This window comes from Phyllobates terribilis, unplaced genomic scaffold (genome assembly GCF_046119375.1).
Source record: "Phyllobates terribilis strain yellow unplaced genomic scaffold, ASM4611937v1 Scaffold_5__5_contigs__length_657084704, whole genome shotgun sequence".
Taxonomy (NCBI): domain Eukaryota; kingdom Metazoa; phylum Chordata; class Amphibia; order Anura; family Dendrobatidae; genus Phyllobates; species Phyllobates terribilis.
Window position 1 is genome coordinate 378,395,802 of NW_027362765.1, and position 23,571 is coordinate 378,419,372.

Here is a 23,571-nt window from a genome sequence, read left to right on the forward strand (position 1 = left end):
GCACGTTCCAGGGATCGCTCCCTATAAGTGCTCGGACCGCGGGACGCACAATGGAGCGTTCTGTCGGCCTTGTATGTGTGTATACTTTCTTAGTTTTTTTGATTAAGTTGCCCAATAGATAGTCAATTTTTGGGCAGCATTATAAAAAAAAAAAAAAAAAAAAGGTCCTTAGTGGGGCCGTGGCCCTAAAGTCCTAATACTATCAGTATTTGGTCAGTATTTGGTCAGTATTTTTTCCTCAGGAGTAGGAGCCAAAACCAGGTGAGGAACCATCAGAGAAAAGGTAGAATAGAAACAAGTCACCGTTTCTGCGTTTATTACCCACTGCTGAGAAAAAAAATACTGATTAATGGGGCCGTGGCCTTAGTAATCACCTCACACTGATCAGAGATCTAATAGGTGAATGTATATACAGCAGAGACTGTGTCCTGAAGGATCTGACATCTCAGCTATGGAATCTGCCTCACAGTCAGACTGCTCTAGTTATCCCATGCAACCAATCAGAGCTCAGCTTTCACTTTACCTCAGCAGCTTCAATGCTGGAGGCTGCACGCTGGTTGCTGTAGGCGATCTGTGGTGAACGTCGCGGTGAGTGGCCGCTAATGACGTCGCGGTGAGTGGCCGCTAATGACGTCGCGGTGAGTGGCCGCTAATGACGTCGCGGTGAGTGGCCGGCCGCTAACTAAGTTTTTCATGAATTTTTTAGAAGTTTAAAAAATTTGTGGAAATGGATAAAGGGTCGAGATTATAAAGAGAGTCCACATATCGTCCTAAAAAAAAAAACCACAGATATTTTAAGGCAACCGACACACGAGCGAACAGGATTCAGTATTGTTTTTTTTTTTGCCAACAAGCTCACAAAGAACTTTGAAAAATATCGAGTTTCCTGTTTTGAGAAAATTTGGTTACTGCGTTGTGAATTTTTTTTGACAATTAAATCGTTGCTAATATGGGAAAACTTGCGAAAAGAAAAAAAAAAAAAAATTCATCGAGGTATACGACCTGACATTAATGTCAAGCGCTGCCGTAACAATGTTTCCGTTGATTCCTCATCAATTATTGACCGGGCATTTGGAATCATTTGTCTTTCGATTTGTAGGTGTTGGACAAGGCCTACATTTTATTTTGTGGCTTGATGGGCATATGGCATGGCTATAACGCTTATTGTGCTTATATATATATATATATATATATATATATATATATATATATATATATATATATATATATATATATATATATATATATATATATATATATATATATATATATATATATATATATATATATATATATATATATATATATATATATATATATATATACACACAATTGCACTTTAACCCAAGAAGTTGATGAAGCTGGAAATGTTGCAGCACATTTAACAGTTTCTGGCGACTCAACAATGGGGGTGGGGTGGAGAGGATTCTCCTCTCTATTTAGTGTGTGTACTCGAATTGGAAAACATTTGAAAAAAAGTAGTTGATGCTGTGGTTAAAAGTAGGTTGGGTCAAGCGTTTAGCGTGCAGAACCTTTAAAAAAAAAAAAAAAGGATGACCCTATTGAGGAAAATAATGAATGGTACGAAACGCATGAAGAAAGGTGCTCCATCAATCATGAAAGCAGTGCTTGTAAAATGGAGAGCGACGCCATCACCGAAATTTTTTTTTTTTTTTTGAGATCGCAGGCGAAGCACCGAGTTCATTACGGAAAGTATATTGGAGACGGAGACGGCTAAAACAATTTAGTGGAATTTTAAATGTGAATGAAGATGAAGCCACTGTCGTGAAAAGAATTTGTCGGCCGTGTAGAGGAAAAAAAAGAATGGGAATTAGACTTCGCAAAGCGAAAAAAAATAAAATAAAGGTATCGGTGGCAAAGGTGCTGGAAAGTTAAGATAGTTATTGGTGAACTCACTAAGTATTATGGCTTGGCTATTCACAGACATGCAGACCCCGTTGAGGCAATGAGGAAAGAAATACGGGCCACGTACTATCATTAAAGTTCCACCGATGATAAACCACAACAAGACAACTGCCCACTGGGTAAAGAGCCGGTGCAAATGGCGTAAAGCCGAAAAGTATACTCGCAACCTTCCATCACCATATACCACCGCTTACTGCGAAGGTATTGTATATAATAAAGCCAATTTATGAAGAACTGTCATCGGATGATTTGCTGGAACGCAAAATTACTCACTCATTTGGACTTTTGCTCTGAAACATCTTCTTCATTCAGGTGCAAAGATTGTGACCATAGCTAAGATTTTGGCAATAATTATCTTTAACGAGGGAGTTACGGCAATTCTTAAAGTAACGGACGTGATGGAAATGCCTATTGGACAGCAGGTGGAGAGGTACGTGCGCACTCAGGACGGGGCTCGTTTAAGTCGCTCGGAGTGGCTTCGTCTGACTCCGTGGAAGACGACAGATCTCATCGCAGAAAAGACAGAACAGCTCTGCAGGAATTTTACGAGCCTGAGGAAGGGTCACTATGGTCCTGGAATAGCTGATCATAAGTAAACGTGTCTCTGTGTAATCAGTACAAAAAACTTTTAACGTGTTGTTTCTCAAAACCACATTTTTTCAAATTGGCTGCCACGATATCTCCAGAACCAATTAGTCCACTGAGTCGGGCTTGTGCACACATTTTCAGTATATTAAGTGCATATCTTCTGAACCAGAATAAAGTCAAAATCCATTTTTTTTGTTGTTGTAATTTTGCCAGGCCTCCAATTGTGCCAAAATTCGATTCTCCATAGTAATTAAGAATATTTTTCTTGTTTCAGACAGCTACAATAGCTGGGAGCGTAGCCACTGTTCACCACTGTTTTTTGTTTTCTTTGCCCACTTCACTGCATTTTTACAATACATATTTATACTTTATTCATGATCTAAAAATTTGTAAGTATATTTCAAAACGTGTAAATATATTGTGTAAAAAAAAACAAAACAAAAAACCTATCCTAAAAATCCTTATATGTTTTCCACAAAAAAAATAGCATAAAAATTGGGATTCTAGAGTCAAGGACCCCCTTAAACAGATTTCTATACAGTGGTGTGAAAAAGTGTTTGTCCCCTTCCTGATTACACAAGTAAACACAAAATGCAGTTTTCAAATGAAGGTCTTTATTGTTGAGGGAAGAAGAAATCCAAACCTACAGGGCCCTGTGTGAAAGTGATTGCCCCCTCCCCCTTAAAACCTAAATTAACTGTGATTTATCACATCTTTGGGAAGTTGAGTTCAATTTCCCTAGCAACACACAGGCCTGATTACTAAGAAATCACTTAAATAGGACCTGCCTGACAAAGTGAAGTAGACCAAAATATCTACAAAAGCTAGAAATCATGCTGTGATGCAAAGAAATTCAAGTATAATAGAGAAACAAAGTACTTGAGATCTGTCAGTGTGGAAAAGGTCATAAAGCCATTTCTAAAGCTTTGGGACTCAAGCGAACCACAGTGAGAGCCATTATCCACAAAAGGTGAAAACATGGAACAGTGGTGAACCTTCCCAATTCCCAAAATTGTAAAGTGCTGCAGAATATGTTGGCGCTATAAAAATAACAATTATTATTATTCTTCCCAGGATTGTCCGGCTGACCGAAATTACCCTAAAAGCAGCGACAACTTATCCAAGAGGTCACAAAGGACCCCACAACAACATCTAAAGAACTGAAGGCCTCACTTGTCTCAGTTAAGGTCAATGTTGATGACTCCACCATAAGAAAGAGACTGGGCAAAAATGGCATGCATGGCAGAGTTCCAAGACGAAAACCACTGCTGAGCAAAAGGAACATAAAAGCTCATCTGTTTTGCCAGAAAACATCTTGATGATCGCCAAGACTTTTGGAAGAATACTCTGGACTGACGAGACAAAAGTATGAACTTTTTTGGAAGGTGTATGTCCCACTACATCTGGCGTAGCAGTAACACAGCATTTCATAAAAGGAACATTATACCAACAGTAAAATATGGTGGTGGTAATGTGATGGTCTGGGGCGGATTTGCTGCTTCAGGACCTGGATGACTTGCTGTAGTAAATGGAACCATGAATTCTGCTGTCTACCAAAAAATCCTGAAGGAGAATGTCCGACCAGCCGTTTGTGATCTCAGGCTGAAGAGCACTTGGGTTATGCCGCAGGACAATGATCCAAAACACACCATCAAGTCCACCTCTGAATGGCTTAAGAAAAACAAAATTAAGACTTTGGAGTGGCCTAGTCAAAGTCCTGACCTTAATCCGATTGAGATCCTGTGGCAGGACCTTAAAAAGGCGGTTCATGCTCGGAAACCTCCAATGTGGCTGAATTACAACAATTTCCCAAAGATGAGCGGCTAAAATTCCTCCAGAGCGTTGTAAAGACTCATTGCCAGTTATCGCAAACGCTTGATTGCAGTTGTTGCTGCTAAGGGTGGTCCAACCATTTATTGGATTTATGGGGCAATCACTTTCTCACACAGGGCCCTGTAGGTTTGGATTTCTTTTTCCCTTAATAAAGACCTTAATTTAAAAACTGCATTTTGTGATTACTTGTGTTATCTTTGTCTAATATTTACATTGGTTTTGTGATCTGAAACATTGAAGTGTGAAAAACATGCCAAAGAATTAGAAATTAGGAAGGGGGCAAACACTTTTTCACAGCACTGTATTTTAATTGTACTTTGAGGACTGTTATCCCCATGGTCCTTGGCTCCCTCCATCCCGGAGTTTTTATTTCTTGGACAAAACCAGAAAAAAAAAATTCACTTGATCACTATTTCTCAGGTTATAGAGGATGCATTAAAGGGACTCTCAGCAAGGAATGACTAATCAGTCCCAGTACCGCCACTTGGCCAAGCCATGGTGCACAGGTCATTTAAGTGCACATTCCCACCTGCTTGGTTTCCTTCAAACTCCACCCTCCCCTTTGATTGACAGCTTAGCAGAGATAGATGGAAAACAAGCCGGTGAGAAGGTGTACTTAAATGTATGGTGCACAAAGTCCCTTTTTTTAAAGGGACTCTCTCACGTTTGTTATTCCGGAGGACAATGTGCTCCTGATTGGCGGCATGGCTGAGCACGCTCTGTTGCTGCTATACGTGTGCCGCTCGCACAGTCTCCCCCTTACCAGGGACAGCGCCGTATATTTGCTAGTGGCTGCACATGGAATTGCAGCTCGGTTCTAATCTCTTCATTGCTGTAATTGCAGGCAAAACTGCTGGCGAAGTAATATCACTAATCTGCTAAACACAGGATCGGACATCATTGCTGCAGAACTAGAGAGCCGCTTAAATATACGAGCCGGTATTCACTGCATGCAGAACACTTTATTAAATTATCAGAAATGTCACATTTTCTAGTAAAACTGTCCAGATTGTGTGCTGGGCCGAGGCAGTCTGGGATCAGGTAAAAAAAATTCTGAAGGGATCCGTCCGCAGAAACCTGTCGGGAAGAAAACGTGAGATTCATCAATTCAGAAGTGGGTCAGACTGAGGTGTACGGTCACGTTCCCACCAGGAGGATTTTTCAGCACTAATTACCCAAATCAGGTCACTTGTATTTTGTTTTCAGTTGCGGTTTTTACCTTTTTGGTTGAGTTGGAAGCGTCCGGTCATTAAGCTTTAATAAAACTTTATTGATACAGTAATGTGCAGGTTACATTAATAAAAATATATATATATATAATCTGCGGATTTTCCGTATCTCAATCAAATCTACGGGGAAAATCCCCCCAAAAAATGCATGTTACCGTCAAGAGGGATTGACATGCTGGAGATTGCAAAATCACACCGCAGCTTATGCAATATAAAAAGAAAAGCACAGGATGAGATTTGGGGAAATCCCGTCCACTTTGCTGGAACAGTCTGAGACGAAGCGTTTTTGTTTTTTTTTGCACAATGAAGAAACAAGAAATGCTCATTGTGGAAACTTCCAGCACCGAGCTTGTATATACAGCACTTTACCATAAGGGGGCGCTCAGTGTACACTGCAATCATCTCATCTACTGGTGGATGTAAGTGATGTCATGTGTTATGGTTGTGTATCCAATCCCCCGATGCCGCCTGCAGAGGTCGTGTATCCAATCCCCTGATGCCGCCCGCAGAGGTCGTGTATCTGATCCCCTGATGCCGCCCGCAGAGGTCGTGTATCTGATCCCCTGATTCCACCCGCAAAGGTCGTGTATCTGATCCCCTGATGCCGCCTGCAGAGGTCGTGTATCTGATCCCCTGATGCCGCCTGCAGAGGTCGTGTATCTGATCATCTGATGCCGCCCGCAGAGGTCGTGTATCTGATCCCCTGATTCCACCCGCAAAGGTCGTGTATCTGATCCCCTGATGCCGCCTGCAGAGGTCGTGTATCTGATCCCCTGATGCCGCCTGCAGAGGTCGTGTATCTGATCCCCTGATGCCGCCCACAGAGGTCGTGTATCTGATCCCCTGATTACACCCGCAAAGGTCGTGCATCTGATCCCCTGATGCCGCCCGCAGAGGTCGTGGGTCTGATCCCCCGATGCGCCCGCAGAGGTCGTGTATCAGATCCCCTGATGCTGCCCACAGAGGTTGTGTATCTGATCCCCTGATGCCGCCTGCAGAGGTCGTGTATCTGATCCCCTGATGCCGCCCGCAGAGGTCGTGTATCTGATCCCCTGATGCCGCCCGCAGAGGTCGTGTATCTGATCATCTGATGCCGCCCGCAAAGGTCGTGTATCTGATCCCCTGATGCAGCCCGTAGAGGTCGTGTATCTGATCCCCTGATGCCGCCTGCAGAGGTCGTGTATCTGATCCCCTGATGCCGCCCGCAGAGGTCGTGTATCTGATCCCCTGATTCCACCCGCAAAGGTCGTGTATCTGAACCCCTGATGCCGCCCGCAGAGGTCGTGTATCTGATCATCTGATGCTGCCTGCAGAGGTCGTGGGTCTGATCCCCTGATGCCGCCTGCAGAGGTCGTGTATCAGATCCCCTGATGCCACCTGCAGAGGTCGTGTATCAGATCCCCTGATGCTGCCCGCAGAGGTCGTGTATCTGATCCCCTGATGCTGCCCGCAGAGGTCGTGCATCAGATCCCCTGATGCCGCTCGCAGAGGTCGTGTATCCGATCCCCTGATGCCGCCCGCAGAGGTCGTGTATCAGATCCCCTGATGCTGCCCGCAGAGGTCGTGTATCTGATCCCCTGATGCTGCCTGCAGAGGTCGTGTATCTGATCCCCCGATGCCGCCCGCAGAGGTCGTGTATCCGATCCCCTGATGCCGCTCGCAGAGGTCGTGTATCCGATCCCCTGATGCCGCCCGCAGAGGTCGTGTATGAGATCCCCTGAGGCTGCCTGCAGAGGTCGTGTATCTGATCCCCCGATGCCGCCCGCAGAGGTCGTGTATCAGATCCCCTGATGCCGCTCGCAGAGGTCGTGTATCCGATCCCCTGATGCCGCCCGCAGAGGTCGTGTATCTGATCCCCTGATGCAGCCCGTAGAGGTCGTGTATCTGATCCCCTGATGCCGCCCGCAGAGGTCGTGTATCTGATCCCCTGATGCCGCCCGTAGAGGTCGTGTATCTGATCCCCTGATGCCGCCCGTAGAGGTCGTGTATCTGATCCCCTGATGCCGCCTGCAGAGGTCGTGTATCTGATCCCCTGATGCCGCCCGCAGAGGTCGTGTATCTGATCCCCTGATTCCACCCGCAAAGGTCGTGTATCTGATCCCCTGATGCCGCCCGCAGAGGTCGTGTATCTGATCATCTGATGCTGCCTGCAGAGGTCGTGGATCTGATCCCCTGATGCCACCCGCAGAGGTCGTGTATCAGATCCCCTGATGCCACCTGCAGAGGTCGTGTATCAGATCCCCTGATGCTGCCCGTAGAGGTCGTGTATCTGATCCCCTGATGCCGCCTGCAGAGGTCGTGTATCTGATCCCCTGATGCCGCCCGCAGAGGTCGTGTATCTGATCCCCTGATGCCGCCCGCAGAGGTCGTGTATCTGATCCCCTGATTCCACCCGCAAAGGTCGTGTATCTGAACCCCTGATGCCGCCCGCAGAGGTCGTGTATCTGATCATCTGATGCTGCCTGCAGAGGTCGTGGGTCTGATCCCCTGATGCCGCCTGCAGAGGTCGTGTATCAGATCCCCTGATGCCACCTGCAGAGGTCGTGTATCAGATCCCCTGATGCTGCCCGCAGAGGTCGTGTATCTGATCCCCTGATGCTGCCCGCAGAGGTCGTGCATCAGATCCCCTGATGCCGCTCGCAGAGGTCGTGTATCCGATCCCCTGATGCCGCCCGCAGAGGTCGTGTATCAGATCCCCTGATGCTGCCCGCAGAGGTCGTGTATCTGATCCCCTGATGCTGCCTGCAGAGGTCGTGTATCTGATCCCCCGATGCCGCCCGCAGAGGTCGTGTATCCGATCCCCTGATGCCGCTCGCAGAGGTCGTGTATCCGATCCCCTGATGCCGCCCGCAGAGGTCGTGTATGAGATCCCCTGAGGCTGCCTGCAGAGGTCGTGTATCTGATCCCCCGATGCCGCCCGCAGAGGTCGTGTATCAGATCCCCTGATGCCGCTCGCAGAGGTCGTGTATCCGATCCCCTGATGCCGCCCGCAGAGGTCGTGTATCTGATCCCCTGATGCAGCCCGTAGAGGTCGTGTATCTGATCCCCTGATGCCGCCCGCAGAGGTCGTGTATCTGATCCCCTGATGCCGCCCGTAGAGGTCGTGTATCTGATCCCCTGATGCCGCCCGTAGAGGTCGTGTATCTGATCCCCTGATGCCGCCTGCAGAGGTCGTGTATCTGATCCCCTGATGCCGCCCGCAGAGGTCGTGTATCTGATCCCCTGATTCCACCCGCAAAGGTCGTGTATCTGATCCCCTGATGCCGCCCGCAGAGGTCGTGTATCTGATCATCTGATGCTGCCTGCAGAGGTCGTGGATCTGATCCCCTGATGCCACCCGCAGAGGTCGTGTATCAGATCCCCTGATGCCACCTGCAGAGGTCGTGTATCAGATCCCCTGATGCTGCCCGTAGAGGTCGTGTATCTGATCCCCTGATGCCGCCTGCAGAGGTCGTGTATCTGATCCCCTGATGCCGCCCGCAGAGGTCGTGTATCTGATCCCCTGATTCCACCCGCAAAGGTCGTGTATCTGATCCCCTGATGCCGCCCACAGAGGTCATGTATCTGATCATCTGATGCTGCCTGCAGAGGTCGTGGGTCTGATCCCCTGATGCCACCCGCAGAGGTCGTGTATCAGATCCCCTGATGCCGCTTGCAGAGGTCGTGTATCAGATCCCCTGATGCTGCCCGCAGAGGTCATGTATCTGATCCCCTAATGCCGCCTGCAGAGGTCGTGTATCTGATCCCCTGATGCCGCCCGCAGAGGTCGTGTATCTGATCCCCTGATTCCACCAGCAGAGGTCGTATATCTGATCCCCTGATGCTGCCCGCAGAGGTCGTGTATCTGATCATCTGATGCCGCCCGCAAAGGTCGTGTATCTGATCCCCTGATGCAGCCCGTAGAGGTCGTGTATCTGATCCCCTGATGCCGCCTGCAGAGGTCGTGTATCTGATCCCCTGATGCCGCCCGCAGAGGTCGTGTATCTGATCCCCTGATTCCACCCGCAAAGGTCGTGTATCTGATCCCCTGATGCCGCCCGCAGAGGTCGTGTATCTGATCATCTGATGCTGCCTGCAGAGGTCGTGGGTCTGATCCCCTGATGCCGCCTGCAGAGGTCGTGTATCAGATCCCCTGATGCCGCCCGCAGAGGTCGTGTATCTGATCCCCTGATGCTGCCTGCAGAGGTCGTGTATCAGATCCCCTGATGCCACCTGCAGAGGTCATGTATCAGATCCCCTGATGCCACCTGCAGAGGTCGTGTATCAGATCCCCTGATGCTGCCCGCAGAGGTCGTGTATCTGATCCCCTGATGCTGCCTGCAGAGGTCGTGTATCTGATCCCCCGATGCCGCCCGCAGAGGTCGTGTATCCGATCCCCTGATGCCGCCCGCAGAGGTCGTGTATCAGATCCCCTGATGCTGCCCGCAGAGGTTGTGTATCTGATCCCCTGATGCCGCCCGCAGAGGTCGTGTATCTGATCCCCTGATTCCACCCGCAAAGGTCGTGTATCTGATCCCCTGATGCCGCCCGCAGAGGTCGTGTATCTGATCATCTGATGCCGCCCGCAAAGGTCGTGTATCTGATCCCCTGATGCAGCCCGTAGAGGTCGTGTATCTGATCCCCTGATGCCGCCTGCAGAGGTCGTGTATCTGATCCCCTGATGCCGCCCGCAGAGGTCGTGTATCTGATCCCCTGATTCCACCCGCAAAGGTCGTGTATCTGATCCCCTGATGCCGCCCGCAGAGGTCGTGTATCTGATCATCTGATGCTGCCTGCAGAGGTCGTGGGTCTGATCCCCTGATGCCACCCGCAGAGGTCGTGTATCAGATCCCCTGATGCCACCTGCAGAGGTCGTGTATCAGATCCCCTGATGCTGCCCGCAGAGGTCGTGTATCTGATCCCCTGATGCTGCCTGCAGAGGTCGTGTATCTGATCCCCCGATGCCGCCCGCAGAGGTCGTGTATCAGATCCCCTGATGCCGCTCGCAGAGGTCGTGTATCCGATCCCCTGATGCCGCCCGCAGAGGTCGTGTATCAGATCCCCTGATGCTGCCCGCAGAGGTTGTGTATCTGATCCCCTGATGCCGCCCGCAGAGGTCGTGTATCTTATCCCCTGATTCCACCCGCAAAGGTCGTGTATCTGATCCCCTGATGCCGCCTGCAGAGGTCGTGTATCTGATCATCTGATGCTGCCTGCAGAGGTCGTGGGTCTGATCCCCCGATGCGCCCGCAGAGGTCGTGTATCAGATCCCCTGATGCTGCCCACAGAGGTTGTGTATCTGATCCCCTGATGCCGCCTGCAGAGGTCGTGTATCTGATCCCGATGCCCCCGCAGAGGTTGTGTATCTGATCCCCTGATTCCACCCGCAAAGGTCGTGTATCTGATCCCCTGATGCCGCCCGCAGAGGTCGTGTATCTGATCATCTGATGCCGCCAGCAAAGGTCGTGTATCTGATCCCCTGATGCCGCCCGTAGAGGTCGTGTATCTGATCCCCTGATGCCGCCTGCAGAGGTCGTGTATCTGATCCCCTGATGCCGCCCGCAGAGGTCGTGTATCTGATGCCGCCCGCAGAGGTCGTGTATCTGATCCTCTGATGCTGCCTGCAGAGGTCGTGTGTCTGATCCTCTGATGCCACCTGCAGAGGTCGTGTGTCTGATCCTCTGATGCAGCCTGCAGAGGTCGTGTATCTGATCCTCTGATGCCGCCTGCAGAGGTCGTGTATCTGATCCCCTGATGCCGCCCGCAGAGGTCGTGTATCTGATGCCGCCCGCAGAGGTCGTATATCTGATCCTCTGATGCTGCCTGCAGAGGTCGTGTGTCTGATGATCTGATGCTGCCCGCAGAGGTCGTGTGTCTGATCCTCTGATGCCGCCTGCAGAGGTCGTGTGTCTGATCCTCTGATGCCGCCTGCAGAGGTCGTGTATCTGATCCCCTGATGCCGCCTGCAGAGGTCGTGTGTCTGATCCCCTGATGCCGCCTGCAGAGGTTGTGTATCTGATCCCCTGATGCCGCCTGCAGAGGTCGTGTATCTGATCCCCTGATGCCGCCTGCAGAGGTCGTGTGTCTGATCCCCTGATGCCGCCTGCAGAGGTTGTGTATCTGATCCCCTGATGCCGCCTGCAGAGGTCGTGTGTCTGATCCCCTGATGCCGCCTGCAGAGGTTGTGTATCTGATCCCCTGATGCCGCCTGCAGAGGTCGTGTGTCTGATCCTCTGATGCCGCCTGCAGAGGTTGTGTATCTGATCCCCTGATGCCGCCCGCAGAGGTCGTGTATCTGATCCCCTGATGCCGCCCGCAGAGGTCGTGTATCTGATCCTCTGATGCCGCCCGCAGAAGTCTTGTGTCTGATCCTCTGATGCCGCCCGCAGAGGTCGTGTATCTGATCATCTGATTCCGCCCGCAGAGGTCGTGTATCTGATCCCCTGATGCCGCCCGCAGAGGTCGTGTGTCTGATCCTCTGATGCCGCCTGCAGAGGTCGTGTGTCTGATCCTCTGATGCCGCCTGCAGAGGTCGTGTGTCTGATCCCCTGATGCCGCCTGCAGAGGTCGTGTATCTGATCCCCTGATGACGCCCGCAGAGGTCGTGTATCTGATCATCTGATGCCGCCCGCAGAGGTCGTGTGTCTGATCCTCTGATGCCGCCTGCAGAGGTCGTGTATCTGATCCTCTGATGCCGCCTGCAGAGGTCGTGTATCTGATCATCTGATGCCGCCCGCAGAGGTCGTGTATCTGATCATCTGATGCCGCCCGCAGAGGTCGTGTATCTGATCCCCTGATGCCGCCTGCAGAGGTCGTGTGTCTGATCCTCTGATGCCACCTGCAGAGGTCGTGTGTCTGATCCTCTGATGCCGCCTGCAGAGGTCGTGTGTCTGATCCCCTGATGCCGCCTGCAGAGGTCGTGTATCTGATCCCCTGATGACGCCCGCAGAGGTCGTGTATCTGATCCCCTGATGCCGCCTGCAGAGGTCGTGTGTCTGATCCTCTGATGCCGCCCGCAGAGGTTGTGTATCTGATCCCCTGATGCCGCCAGCAGAGGTCGTGTGTCTGATCCTCTGATGCCGCCCGCAGAGGTCGTGTATCTGATCCCCTGATGCCGCCTGCAGAGGTCGTGTGTCTGATCCTCTGATGCCGCCCGCAGAGGTCGTGTATCTGATCCCCTGATGCCGCCTGCAGAGGTCGTGTGTCTGATCCTCTGATGCCGCCCGCAGAGGTCGTGTATCTGATCCCGTCATACTGTCTATTGTGCTGGAGTATCTGAACCGGTCTTTAATACTGTCTGCAAAGATGACAATGCGAATCCTTTATATTTGCTTTTCTATTTTCTGAGCTGCTGTATCCAAGCCTGTTTAGATGTGATATGCTGGATGGTGGATCTAAACCTTTTGTGTGTAATTCTGTTTGCTGTATCTAAATCCAGAATGTACCATGTACCCACATGTACCAGCTTATTGGTACCAATACAAGCAAAGCCCAAGAGAAACCCACAAACATTATTAATAGATCTAAAATAAACTACACAGACGGGATTAGTACAGAGACTAGATGAGAATACAATCAGAAGAGAACACCCGGATAAAGTGTCCACCCTGCAATGTCAATGTATACCAGAAGATGGCAGTGTATAACCACAAGAGCAGAAAACCCAGAAATGTTTGCGGTGCGTAAAGGAGAAATATATATTCCTGCAGTAATACAAAGTGACCCGAGATGAAGCTTACCAAGGAAAAAAGCGCATTTGGTGCGGTGCGTCCCTGCTGTTCTACCCTAGGTCACTCTGTATTATTGCGGGAACTCTTGTTCATGTGCCCACTTCAAGGGGTGGTTGCTACTTCTTTTTTTTTTTGTTATTATTGTCAGCCTTCCTGGGAGCCTAATATTGGGACCCCATGTTTGTCGAGTGGGTTAGTGCCTAATATTTCTTGACTTTTCTTTTACCCCATTTATTTACCCCCATTTGTTTCTCTTTGATGGAACGCAAAATTTCTGGGTTGTTAGCGTTTGTGGTTTGTACACTGCCATCTTGTGGTAGACATTGACATTGCAGGTGGACACTTTACCCAGGTGTTCTCCTCTCCCGTCTGTTTTACCGTGTTGTCTCTGCACTAATCTCGTCTGTGTATTTTATTTTAGATGTGTTAATAAACCTGTAGAGCTCGAGTCATTATTGTATTCACACTTTTGTCTAGTTTTTCATTTTAATCGCCTGTTTTTTATTTGCGTCTTATTCTTCTTTCAATTTGCTCCTCATTAATGTTTATTTTCTGTTCAGATCTTCATCATGTTAGTGTTTTGTTATTTCTTTTGTTTTCCACTTCTTTGCGACCAATTCATCAAATGCGACTTTTTAAAAAGCTGGAAAATATTTGCACAGATGGACTCCAGCCCTGTGCTGTATCTAAGCCCGTCCTGTGTGATGCTGTGCAGTATCTAAGCCCGTCTAGTGTGATACTATGCTGTATCTAAACCCGTCCAGTGTGATACTATGCTGTATCTAAACCCGTCTAGTGTGATACTATGCTGTATCTAAACCCGTCCAGTGATACTATGCTGTATCTAAACCCGTCCAGTGTGATGCTGTGCTGTATCTAAGCCCGTCCAGTGTGATGCTGTGCTGTATCTAAGCACGTCCTGTGTGATGCTGTGTTGTACCTAAGCCTGTACTGTGTGCTACTGTGCTGTATTTAAGCACGTCCTGTGTGATACTGTGCTGTATCTAAGCCCGTCCTGTGTGATGCTGTGCTGTATCTAAGCCCGTCCAGTGTGATACTATGCTGTATCTAAACCCGTCCAGTGTGATACTGTGCTGTATCTAAGCCTGTCCTGTGTGATACTGTGCTGTATCTAAGCCTGTCCTGTGTGATGCTGTGCTGTATCTAAGCACGTCCTGTGTTGTATCTAAGCCCGTGTAGTGTGATACTATGCTGTATCTAAACCCGTCCAGTGATACTATGCTGTATCTAAGCCTGTCCTGTGTGATACTGTGCTGTATCTAAGCCTGTCCTGTGTGATGCTGTGCTGTATCTAAGCCTATCACTAGTGATACCGTGGTCTCACTTGGGTCACTTCTTCTTCACGGAGGTCCGCGGTTTCTCCCGTTCCGATGACGTCTTCTTGTTCACCTTTTCTTTTTTGTCTTTCCTGCCGCTCAGATTTTCGTAAACCGTTCCTTCATCTTTAGGCCTGAAACCCAGCAGACGTCGGGCGTGAGAACGCGGGGGGCACCAGACGTCAGGGGGCTACATTGACACTGGAGGGGAAGGACATCTTACTTGGAGGAACTCCGTGTGACCTTCATCTTGGACATAGACAGACCCAGGTTTCCGTATTCCGACTCGGCCGTCTTCGTTCTCTGTGGGGGGAGAATTTTTTCTTTTCATTGGGGGTCACATCACCGTATACAGTACAGTTCCTTCAGTCCAGAAATTCTCTGATCGTCCGGTACAGAACGCTGTATAATCTGGATTCCACCAGGAGACACATCCGAGATTCCGCATCACAGTGCCGGATTATCAGATTCTGCACTAAAGGAATTGTCATCAGATAAGGTCTCCATGGAGCGGCCGCACTGCCCGTACCTCCAGCGCCTGCAGTTTGTGTTTGGCCGAGTCGATGTACTGGGCTATGGCGGCGTAGGTAAAGCGGTACTGCGCCTCCGTCTGCACCATCCCCGAGCGCTGCGACCGCACCATCTGGATGGTTTTCTGCACGTCGATGTCACAGTCCAGACCTAGAGGCGACACGGGAGCAGTCACAGACGGGAGCGGAAGAGATGAGCAAATCGGTTATTCCCAGGATTCATCGGTCCATGGTCGCCGGACAGGAGCCCTGTGAACCGCCTCCTACCTGCCGGCGTCCCCGGCTTCTTATCTGGTTACAAGGCTCGGTGCAATGTCATGTGTGAGCGGCAACGACGAGCCTACAGATGAGAAGAGGAGCCGGGGACGCCGGCAGGTAGGAGACGGTTCACAGGGCTCCTGTCCGGCGAGTATGCAACTCCCTTCACCAGCATTAAGTGACCAGCAAAGTCGCCATGTAGTCTCAGCTTTATGGCCCAACTATTGTCTGATGGGGTCTGTAGTTGTCTGAAATCTACCTCCTGTCTTATCAGAGGCTCAGACTGCCTGCCCCCTATGCTTTTCACTGCAGCTCTGATCCTCTCGGTTCTCCAGCATGGAGAGATTTTTAATGTTATCATTTACTATTCATTGCCTAGGTTACCGGCCACTACTGCAGAGGTGGCAAGGAGCGCAGCACTTACAAGCTTTTTGCTGTGGAGCTTGTAATCACTTGCTCTGAAGCTGGTGGGATCGGCACATTGGGGAGCGCACAGTTCGGGACCAGCGATGTGATGATGCTGCTGGTCCGAACTGTCAATCTTCAGGAGTGCCCCCGTCCCCCCAGTAACCAGGAGGCAGCGGAGCGATGCTCCCCTTTAAACACAAGCCCAGCAGGAAGACATCTTGGTTTCTTCTTACCTTTTGTCTGGATGGTGTCAACCAACATGTCAATAACGATAATGGTCCCGGTGCGGCCAATCCCGGCGCTGCGAAAAGAGCAGAGGAGGCAACGAGTGATGCACTTCTGGCCACCACGAGGCAGAGGAGGCATCTATCTACATCTATTGTTGAGGGCTTGACTTGCTGGTCTGACATAGATTAGGTTTCCTACTCTAGCCACATCCAGAGCTGCATTCAGAATTCTGCCGCCTGCCATAAGCAATCTGTCAGACGCTCATCACCGCACGGTCTGTACAGAACCGGGACCAGTAGAAGGCAGGAGGGCGAGTCCAGATCCAGCAATTAGAGGGTTAACTAAACGTCAGGATTATTACAGTTATATGAAAAAGTTTGGGCACCCCTATTAATCTTAAGCTTAATATTTTATAAAAATTGGTGTTTTTGCAACAGCTATTTAAGTTTGATATATGTAATAACTGTTGGACACAGTAATGTTTCTGCCTTGAAATGAGGTTTATTGTACTAACAGAAAAAGTGCAATCTGCATTCAAACAAAATTTGACAGGTGCATAAGTATGGGCACCCTTATCATTTTCTTGTTTTAAATACTTTTTACTGACTTACTAAAGCACTTTTTTTGGTTTTGTAACCTCATTGAGCTTTGAACTTCATAGCCAGGTGAATGCAATCATGAGAAAAGCTACTTAAAGTGGCCACTTGCAAGTTGTTCTCCTGTTTGAATCTCCTCTGAAGAGTGGCATCATGGGCTCCTCAAAACAACTGTCAAATGATCTGAAAACAAAGATTATTCAACATAGTTGTTCAGGGGAAGGATACAAAAAGCTGTCTCAGAGATTTAACCTGTCAGTTTCCACTGTGAGGAACATAGTAAGGAAATGGAAGAGCACAGGGACAGTTCTTGTTAAGGCCAGAAGTGGCAGGCCAAGAAAAACATCAGAAAGGCAGAGAAGAAGAATGGTGAGATCAGTCAAGGACAATCCTCAGACCACCTCCAGAGAGCTGCAGCATCAACTTGCTGCAGATGGTGTCACTGTGCATCGGTCAACTATACAACGCACTTTGCACAAGGAGAAGCTGTATGGGAGAGTGATGCGAAGGAAGCCGTTTCTGCAAGCACGCCACAAACAGAGTCAGCTGAGGTATGCAAAAGCACATTTGGGGAAGCCAATTTCTTTTTGGAAGAAGGTCCTGTGGACTGATGAAACCAAGATTGAGTTGTTTGGTCATACAAAAAGGCGTTATGCATGGCGGCAAAAAAACACAGCATTCCAAGAAAAACACATGCTACCCACAGTAAAATTTGGTGGCGGTTTCATCATGCTTTGGGGCTGTGTGGCCATAGCCGGCACTGGGAATCTTGTTAAAGTTGAGGGACGCATGGATTCCACTCAGTATCAGCAGATTCTTGACAATAATGTTCAAGAATCAGTGATAAAGTTGAAGTTACGCAGGGGATGGATCTTTCAGCAAGACAATGATCCAAAACACCGCTCCAAATCTACTCAGGCATTCATGGAGAGGAACAATTACAATGTTCTGGAATGGCCATCCCAGTCCCCAGACCTGAATATCATTGAACGTCTGTGGGATCATTTGAAGAGGGCTGTCCATGCTCGGTGACCATCAAACTTAACTGAACTGGAATTGTTTTGTAAAGAGGAATGGTCAAAAATACCTTCATCCAGGATCCAGGAACTCATTAAAAGCTACAGGAAGCGACTAGAGGCTGTTATTTTTGCAAAAGGAGGATCTACTAAATATTAATGTCACTTTTCTGGTGAGGTGCCCATACTTATGCACCTGTCAAATTTTGTTTGAATGCAGATTGCACATTTTCTGTTAGTACAATAAACCTCATTTCAAGGCAGAAACATTACTGTGTCCAACAGTTATTACATATATCAAACTGAAATAGCTGTTGCAAAAACACCAATTTTTTATAAAACATTAAGCTTAAGATTAATAGGGGTGCCCAAACTTTTTCATATAACTGTATTTGTATGCTGCTCTGGATGTGACTGGAGCACGACCGATGCTTGTGGCGTTACCTGCAATGGACAATGATGGGTCCGGCGGCAGGAATGCTTTCCTGCGTGCGGTTGACCTCCCCTAGAAAGCTCAGGACGCCGCCAGGGTCGGTGGGCACGCCGTGGTCCGGCCAGCTCAGGTACTGGTAGTGAAAGATTTCCCGGGTCTTGCCCCCCTGAGAACACAAGCACATAGTCTGAGACCCTGCCACGATGGGGGGCACAGTCTACAGATGGTGACATTACTACTGAGCTTTTGCTATAATTCTGATATTTGATATACAGCAAAATTCTGATAATCCGGCACAGACCAAAAATCCTACACGGGAGAGGAGCCCTTTCAATCGGAAAATCGTAATCCTTTATTTCCTAGTCCGTTATCACAGAAAATCTGTGCGACCCAAGACACCGGAGATGTAGTTGCCGGATTATTGAAATTATACAGTATCTATGTTCTGATAATCTGGAAACTACTTTCGACATTGGACGTTTCTATTCTAAAAAGTACAGATCATATTAATGTCTCTATTGTATTTCATTGTTGCTCTTTGATGGTGATTTCCTTCACTGTTTCATTACGTCATTTTTTATTTATTTATTTTTGAATTAATTTTTTTAATTTTTGAAAAGTAAAAATATTAGTTTGCAAAATTATACACAGAGAATTTCCCAGGTGCTCAGCTGCATACTTACATCCTTAAGACAGGTCACTCGTAGAACCCGGATCTTGTACTCCATGGCTTCATGTTCCTTATAAAGTTCAACCGAAAAGTTTCCAAACTCCTTGGTCCCAGGTGCCTCCGGCCAGTAAAGTACACATTTAGTCTAGAATTAAATGGAATGAGAGTTAATCGAGCCTTGAAAGGTGGTGGCATTAGGAAATAAAGATAAAAGCAAAACAAGAAGAGAAAAATGTAGCAGAAAGTTAGATCATAAAACTCCTGCTGCCACCACTAGGGGGAGCTCACTGCACACACATTGATGTCAGTAATAAAACTGAGCTGTGAGCTCCCCCTCGTGGTCGCAGAGTGTAATTTCTATGCCATTTCAGAGGATCTGGAGCTCTGACCAAACAAATATAGACTAAAAATATAAAAGAATTTCTAAAAACAAACCAGGATGAAATAGAAAACAAGAAACCTCACCCGCCCCTTCTCTATTTCTTTGGTGGTCATCACTATGACCCGGCTATTCTCCTGCCAAACCATCTGCCAGAAGTCTCCCGTGGTGGACGCTAAACACCCCTGAGAAGCAATGAAGCGTTTGGAGGGTTCATCTTCACCAATTAGTTGGTTCTAAGAAAGAACAAAAAAAAACCTTTTAAAATCTGAAAATAGTCACTTTTTTATATCTTTTCTGGATAGATGAAGAAATGGTCAAGGACCCCTTGAAAGCTTGTGACCCCACAATCCAAATTATCCAAGATCAACTTGAAAGTAAATGTAAAAACTTTTATGTCACTTCTTCCAGAAGTTCTTCTTTTCAGCATCTCCTGCAGACAAGTTACTTTCCATCCTCCTTTGTATCCATGCGACTCACCGTCACGTAATTGGCGTTGATATAATCGGAGCCTGGAACGTTTGGGTCTCCGTTATGTAGAATGACTCTCGTGTGGTCAACTAGAAAAAAGGAGAGAAAAAAAAAGGCAAAATTAAAGAAAAATTATTTAATGGTTCTGACTTAAAGGGGTTGTCTCATCATCTTTTTTTTTTTAGGAGCTATGTGCTTACTGGGGGGCAGTGCACCCCAAAAGGTTGAGAGTTGGGATCAATGGCACGATCACGCTGCTGGTCTCAACCGTGCGATCTCCCATGCTCCAAGCAGAGGAAAATCAATCAGAAGTCACAGGGCACTGAAGCAGCGCTTACGAGCTGTAAAGCAAAGCGCTTGTAAGTGCTGCACTCCTTACCTAGGAGACCGGCCGCCACTAATAGACTACAGAGATGGCCGCCTGCTCTATTCCAGGGAGCGGCTGGCATTTAGGGCGGCTATCGCATAGGGCGGCTGGCACTTAGGGCGGCTATCGCATAGGGCGGCTATCGCATGGGGCGGCTATCGCATGGGGCGGCTATCACATGGGGCGGCTATCACAAAGGATGGCTATCACATAGGGCGGCTGGCACTTGGGGCGGCTATCACGAGGCGGCTATCACATGAGGCGGCTAGCACTTGGGACGGCTATCACATAGGGCGGCTATCACATGGGGCAGCTGGCACTTAGGGCGGCTATCACATAGCGTGGCTGGCATTTGGGGTGGCTATCACATAGGGCGGCTGGCACTTAGGGCGGCTATCACATAGCGTGGCTGGCACTTGGAGCGGCTATCACATAGGGCGGCTATCACATAGCGTGGCTGGCACTTGGGGTGGCTATCACATAGGGTGGCTGGCACTTGGAGCGGCTATGACATAGGGCGGCTGGCACTTAGGGCGGCTATCACATAGGGCGGCTGGCACTTAGGGCGGCTATCACAGCATGGCTGGCACTTGGGGTGGCTATCACATAGGGCGGCTGGCACTTGGAGCGGCTATCACATAGGGCGGCTATCACATGGGGTGGCTGGCACATGGAGCGGCTAACACATGGGGTGGCTAACACATGGGGTGGCTAACACATGGGTCGGCTATCACCTAGGGCGGCTATCACATAGCGTGGCTGGCACTTGGGGTGGCTATCACATAGGGCGGCTGGCACTTGGAGCGGCTATCACATAGGGCGGCTGGCACTTGGGGCGGCTGGCACTTGGAGCGGCTATCACATAGCGTGGCTGGCACTTGGGGTGGCTATCACATAGGGCGGCTGGCACTTAGGGCGGCTATCACATAGCGTGGCTATCACATAGGGCGGCTGGCACTTGGAGCGGCTATCACATAGGGCGGCAGGCACTTAGGGCGGCTATCACATAGCGTGGCTGGCACTTAGGGTGGCTATCACATAGGGCGGCTATCGCATAGGGCGGCTATCGCATAGGGCGGCTATCGCATAGGGCGGCTATCGCATAGGGCGGCTATCACATAGGGCGGCTGGCACATAGGGCGGCTGGCACTTAGGGCGGCTATCACAGCATGGCTGGCACTTGGGGTGGCTATCACATAGGGCGGCTGGCACTTGGAGCGGCTATCACATAGGGCGGCTATCACATGGGGTGGCTGGCACATGGAGCGGCTAACACATGGGGCGGCTAACACATGGGGCGGCTAACACATGGGGCGGCTATCACGTAGGGTGGCTATCACGTAGGGCGGCTATCACATAGCGTGGCTGGCACTTGGGGTGGCTATCACATAGGGCGGCTGGCACTTGGAGCGGCTATCACATAGGGCGGCTGGCACTTAGGGCGGCTGGCACTTGGAGCGGCTATCAAATAGCGTGGCTGGCACTTGGGGTGGCTATCACATAGGGCGGCTATCACGTAGGGCGGCTATCACATAGCGTGGCTGGCACTTGGGGTGACTATCACATAGGGCGGCTGGCACTTGGAGCGGCTATCACATAGCGTGGCTGGCACTTGGGGTGGCTATCACATAGGGCGGCTGGCACTTAGGGCGGCTATCACATAGCGTGGCTATCACATAGGGCGGCTGGCACTTGGTGCGGCTATCACGTAGGGCGGCAGGCACTTAGGGCGGCTATCACATAGCGTGGCTGGCACTTGGGGTGGCTATCACATAGGGCGGCTATCGCATAGGGCGGCTATCGCATAGGGTGGCTATCGCATAGGGCGGCTATCGCATAGGGCGTCTATCGCATAGGGCGACTATCACATAGGGCGGCTATCACGTAGGGCGGCTATCACGTAGGGCGGCTATCACATAGCGTGGCTGGCACTTGGAGCGGCTATCACATGGGGCGGCTGGCACTTGGAGCGACTATCACATAGGGCGGCTATCGCATAGGGCGGCTGGCACTTGGGTCGGCTATCACATGGGGCGGCTGGCTCTTGAGGTGGCTATCACATAGGGCGGCTATCACATAGGCCAGCTATCACTTAGGGCAGCTATCACATAGGCCAGCTATCACATAGGCCAGCTATCACATAGGCCAGCTATCACATAGGCCAGCTATCACATAGGCCAGCTATCACATAGGCCAGCTATCACATAGGCCAGCTATCACATAGGCCAGCTATCACATAGGGCAGCTATCACTTAGGGCAGCTATCACTTAGGCCAGCTATCACTTAGGCCAGCTATCACTTAGGGCAGCTATCACTTAGGCCAGCTATCACTTAGGGCAGCTCCCTGGCTTGCAATCATCGGGAGATCTGCATTTGAGCAAACGAGGTGAAGCAGGCGACGTTGTAATTACTACTAGATCATAGTGACCAACTCTCCTGGGAAAGAAATATGGTGGATCTCCAGGAAAAGTTGAGCAGAAAAACTTCCTGGAAATTAGTGTGATGTCATAAAGAGGAGCTCATGCATCAACGTCCACATTCAAGGGGTGGATAAAAGGACATGGAGTGAAAAAATAAAATAAAAACCCTCCACGGATGCTCCTATACACCAGGATATATGGGCGCATGTCCCAAAAATGAACACAAATGAGGTGGAAACAGTCATGTGATTCAGGACAAACTCACACGGAAGGATATTTTTGTAGCGGTTTTTGCTTTTGTTTTCCGGCCTCTGACCCTCCGCCCTCTCGTACAATAAGTTGGATTCCTGTTTCTGAAGAACCTGGAGGAGGAGAAAGACTTAAGATCAATGAAGAAGCCCTCAGCAATGTCTGCACCAAACACCGGCCTTTACCACCATGACGCCTCGTGGTGAAGCTCAGATGGCTGCAGACAAATCTAGGAACTAGAAGAATATTCTTGGCCAACGCCCGATGGAAACGAGTCAGATGCTTTAGATTTTTCCTCCATAGACGTCTGTTTGGCTTAGAATTATTTCCCCCGGGCGATGGAACCCAACCAGTGATTGGTGATCAGCCATTTCTGAGTTTCCTTCCCTGTGTGGTGACTCCTCAGCTTTTTGCCCGGAGGCTGGAGACTTTTTTCACCCCACCCTGACCTAAAACACCCAGCAAAGCCCTGTAGGATCGGTTCGTCTGCACCAGATAAAGACAAGTAAGGAAAGTGTAAGAACACGAGCGATCGAGGACGGTGGAAAAATGACGTCTTTCGTAAAATAAGTGAAAAAAATTCACCAAAGTGGGACTGTCCTACTAAGAAGGCGAAAAGGCAGCATAAAAGAGAGATTAAAAAATAACCAAAAAGAAGAAAAAGTTATCGATGGCTTGAAAGCAGAAGGAGGAGACAGAGGAGTAGCTAAAAATTCACAAGCCATCGTGCAAAAATGTTCCACGTGCCGCTCTCCTGTCCCAACACATACAACAAAAGCAAAATGTTTCTGGGGCAGATATCACAACATGTCACATGAAGACGGATTTTCGGCAGGAAATAGATCCTGGCTGCTCGGTCTCATGCCAAAATCATTCTCTAGACCCCAAACTTCTTTCTGACCCCAAAATAACTTCAAATAGCA

General features: G+C 49.2%; 1 protein-coding gene across 3 annotated transcripts in view; it reads right to left on the reverse strand.

The window, feature by feature from the left end:
* Positions 1 to 5,289: 5,289 nt before the first annotated feature.
* PTPN6 (protein tyrosine phosphatase non-receptor type 6) overlaps positions 5,290 to 23,571 on the reverse strand; it is a 70,530-nt gene continuing 52,248 nt past the window's right edge. For 2 of the 3 annotated variants that reach the window (XM_073684830.1, XM_073684828.1), the window contains 10 exons: positions 22,665 to 22,761; positions 19,621 to 19,700; positions 19,227 to 19,376; positions 18,775 to 18,906; positions 18,103 to 18,257; positions 16,052 to 16,119; positions 15,152 to 15,303; positions 14,846 to 14,925; positions 14,631 to 14,756; positions 5,290 to 5,424 (listed from right to left, as the gene is read on the reverse strand). In XM_073684830.1, the coding sequence (XP_073540931.1) occupies positions 14,636 to 14,756; positions 14,846 to 14,925; positions 15,152 to 15,303; positions 16,052 to 16,119; positions 18,103 to 18,257; positions 18,775 to 18,906; positions 19,227 to 19,376; positions 19,621 to 19,700; positions 22,665 to 22,761 (1,035 nt within the window). In that variant the 3' untranslated portion in view covers positions 5,290 to 5,424; positions 14,631 to 14,635. Of the gene's footprint in view, positions 5,425 to 14,619; positions 14,757 to 14,845; positions 14,926 to 15,151; positions 15,304 to 16,051; positions 16,120 to 18,102; positions 18,258 to 18,774; positions 18,907 to 19,226; positions 19,377 to 19,620; positions 19,701 to 22,664; positions 22,762 to 23,571 lie in introns of all 3 variants that reach the window. The other variant, XM_073684829.1, reaches the window with a different exon arrangement.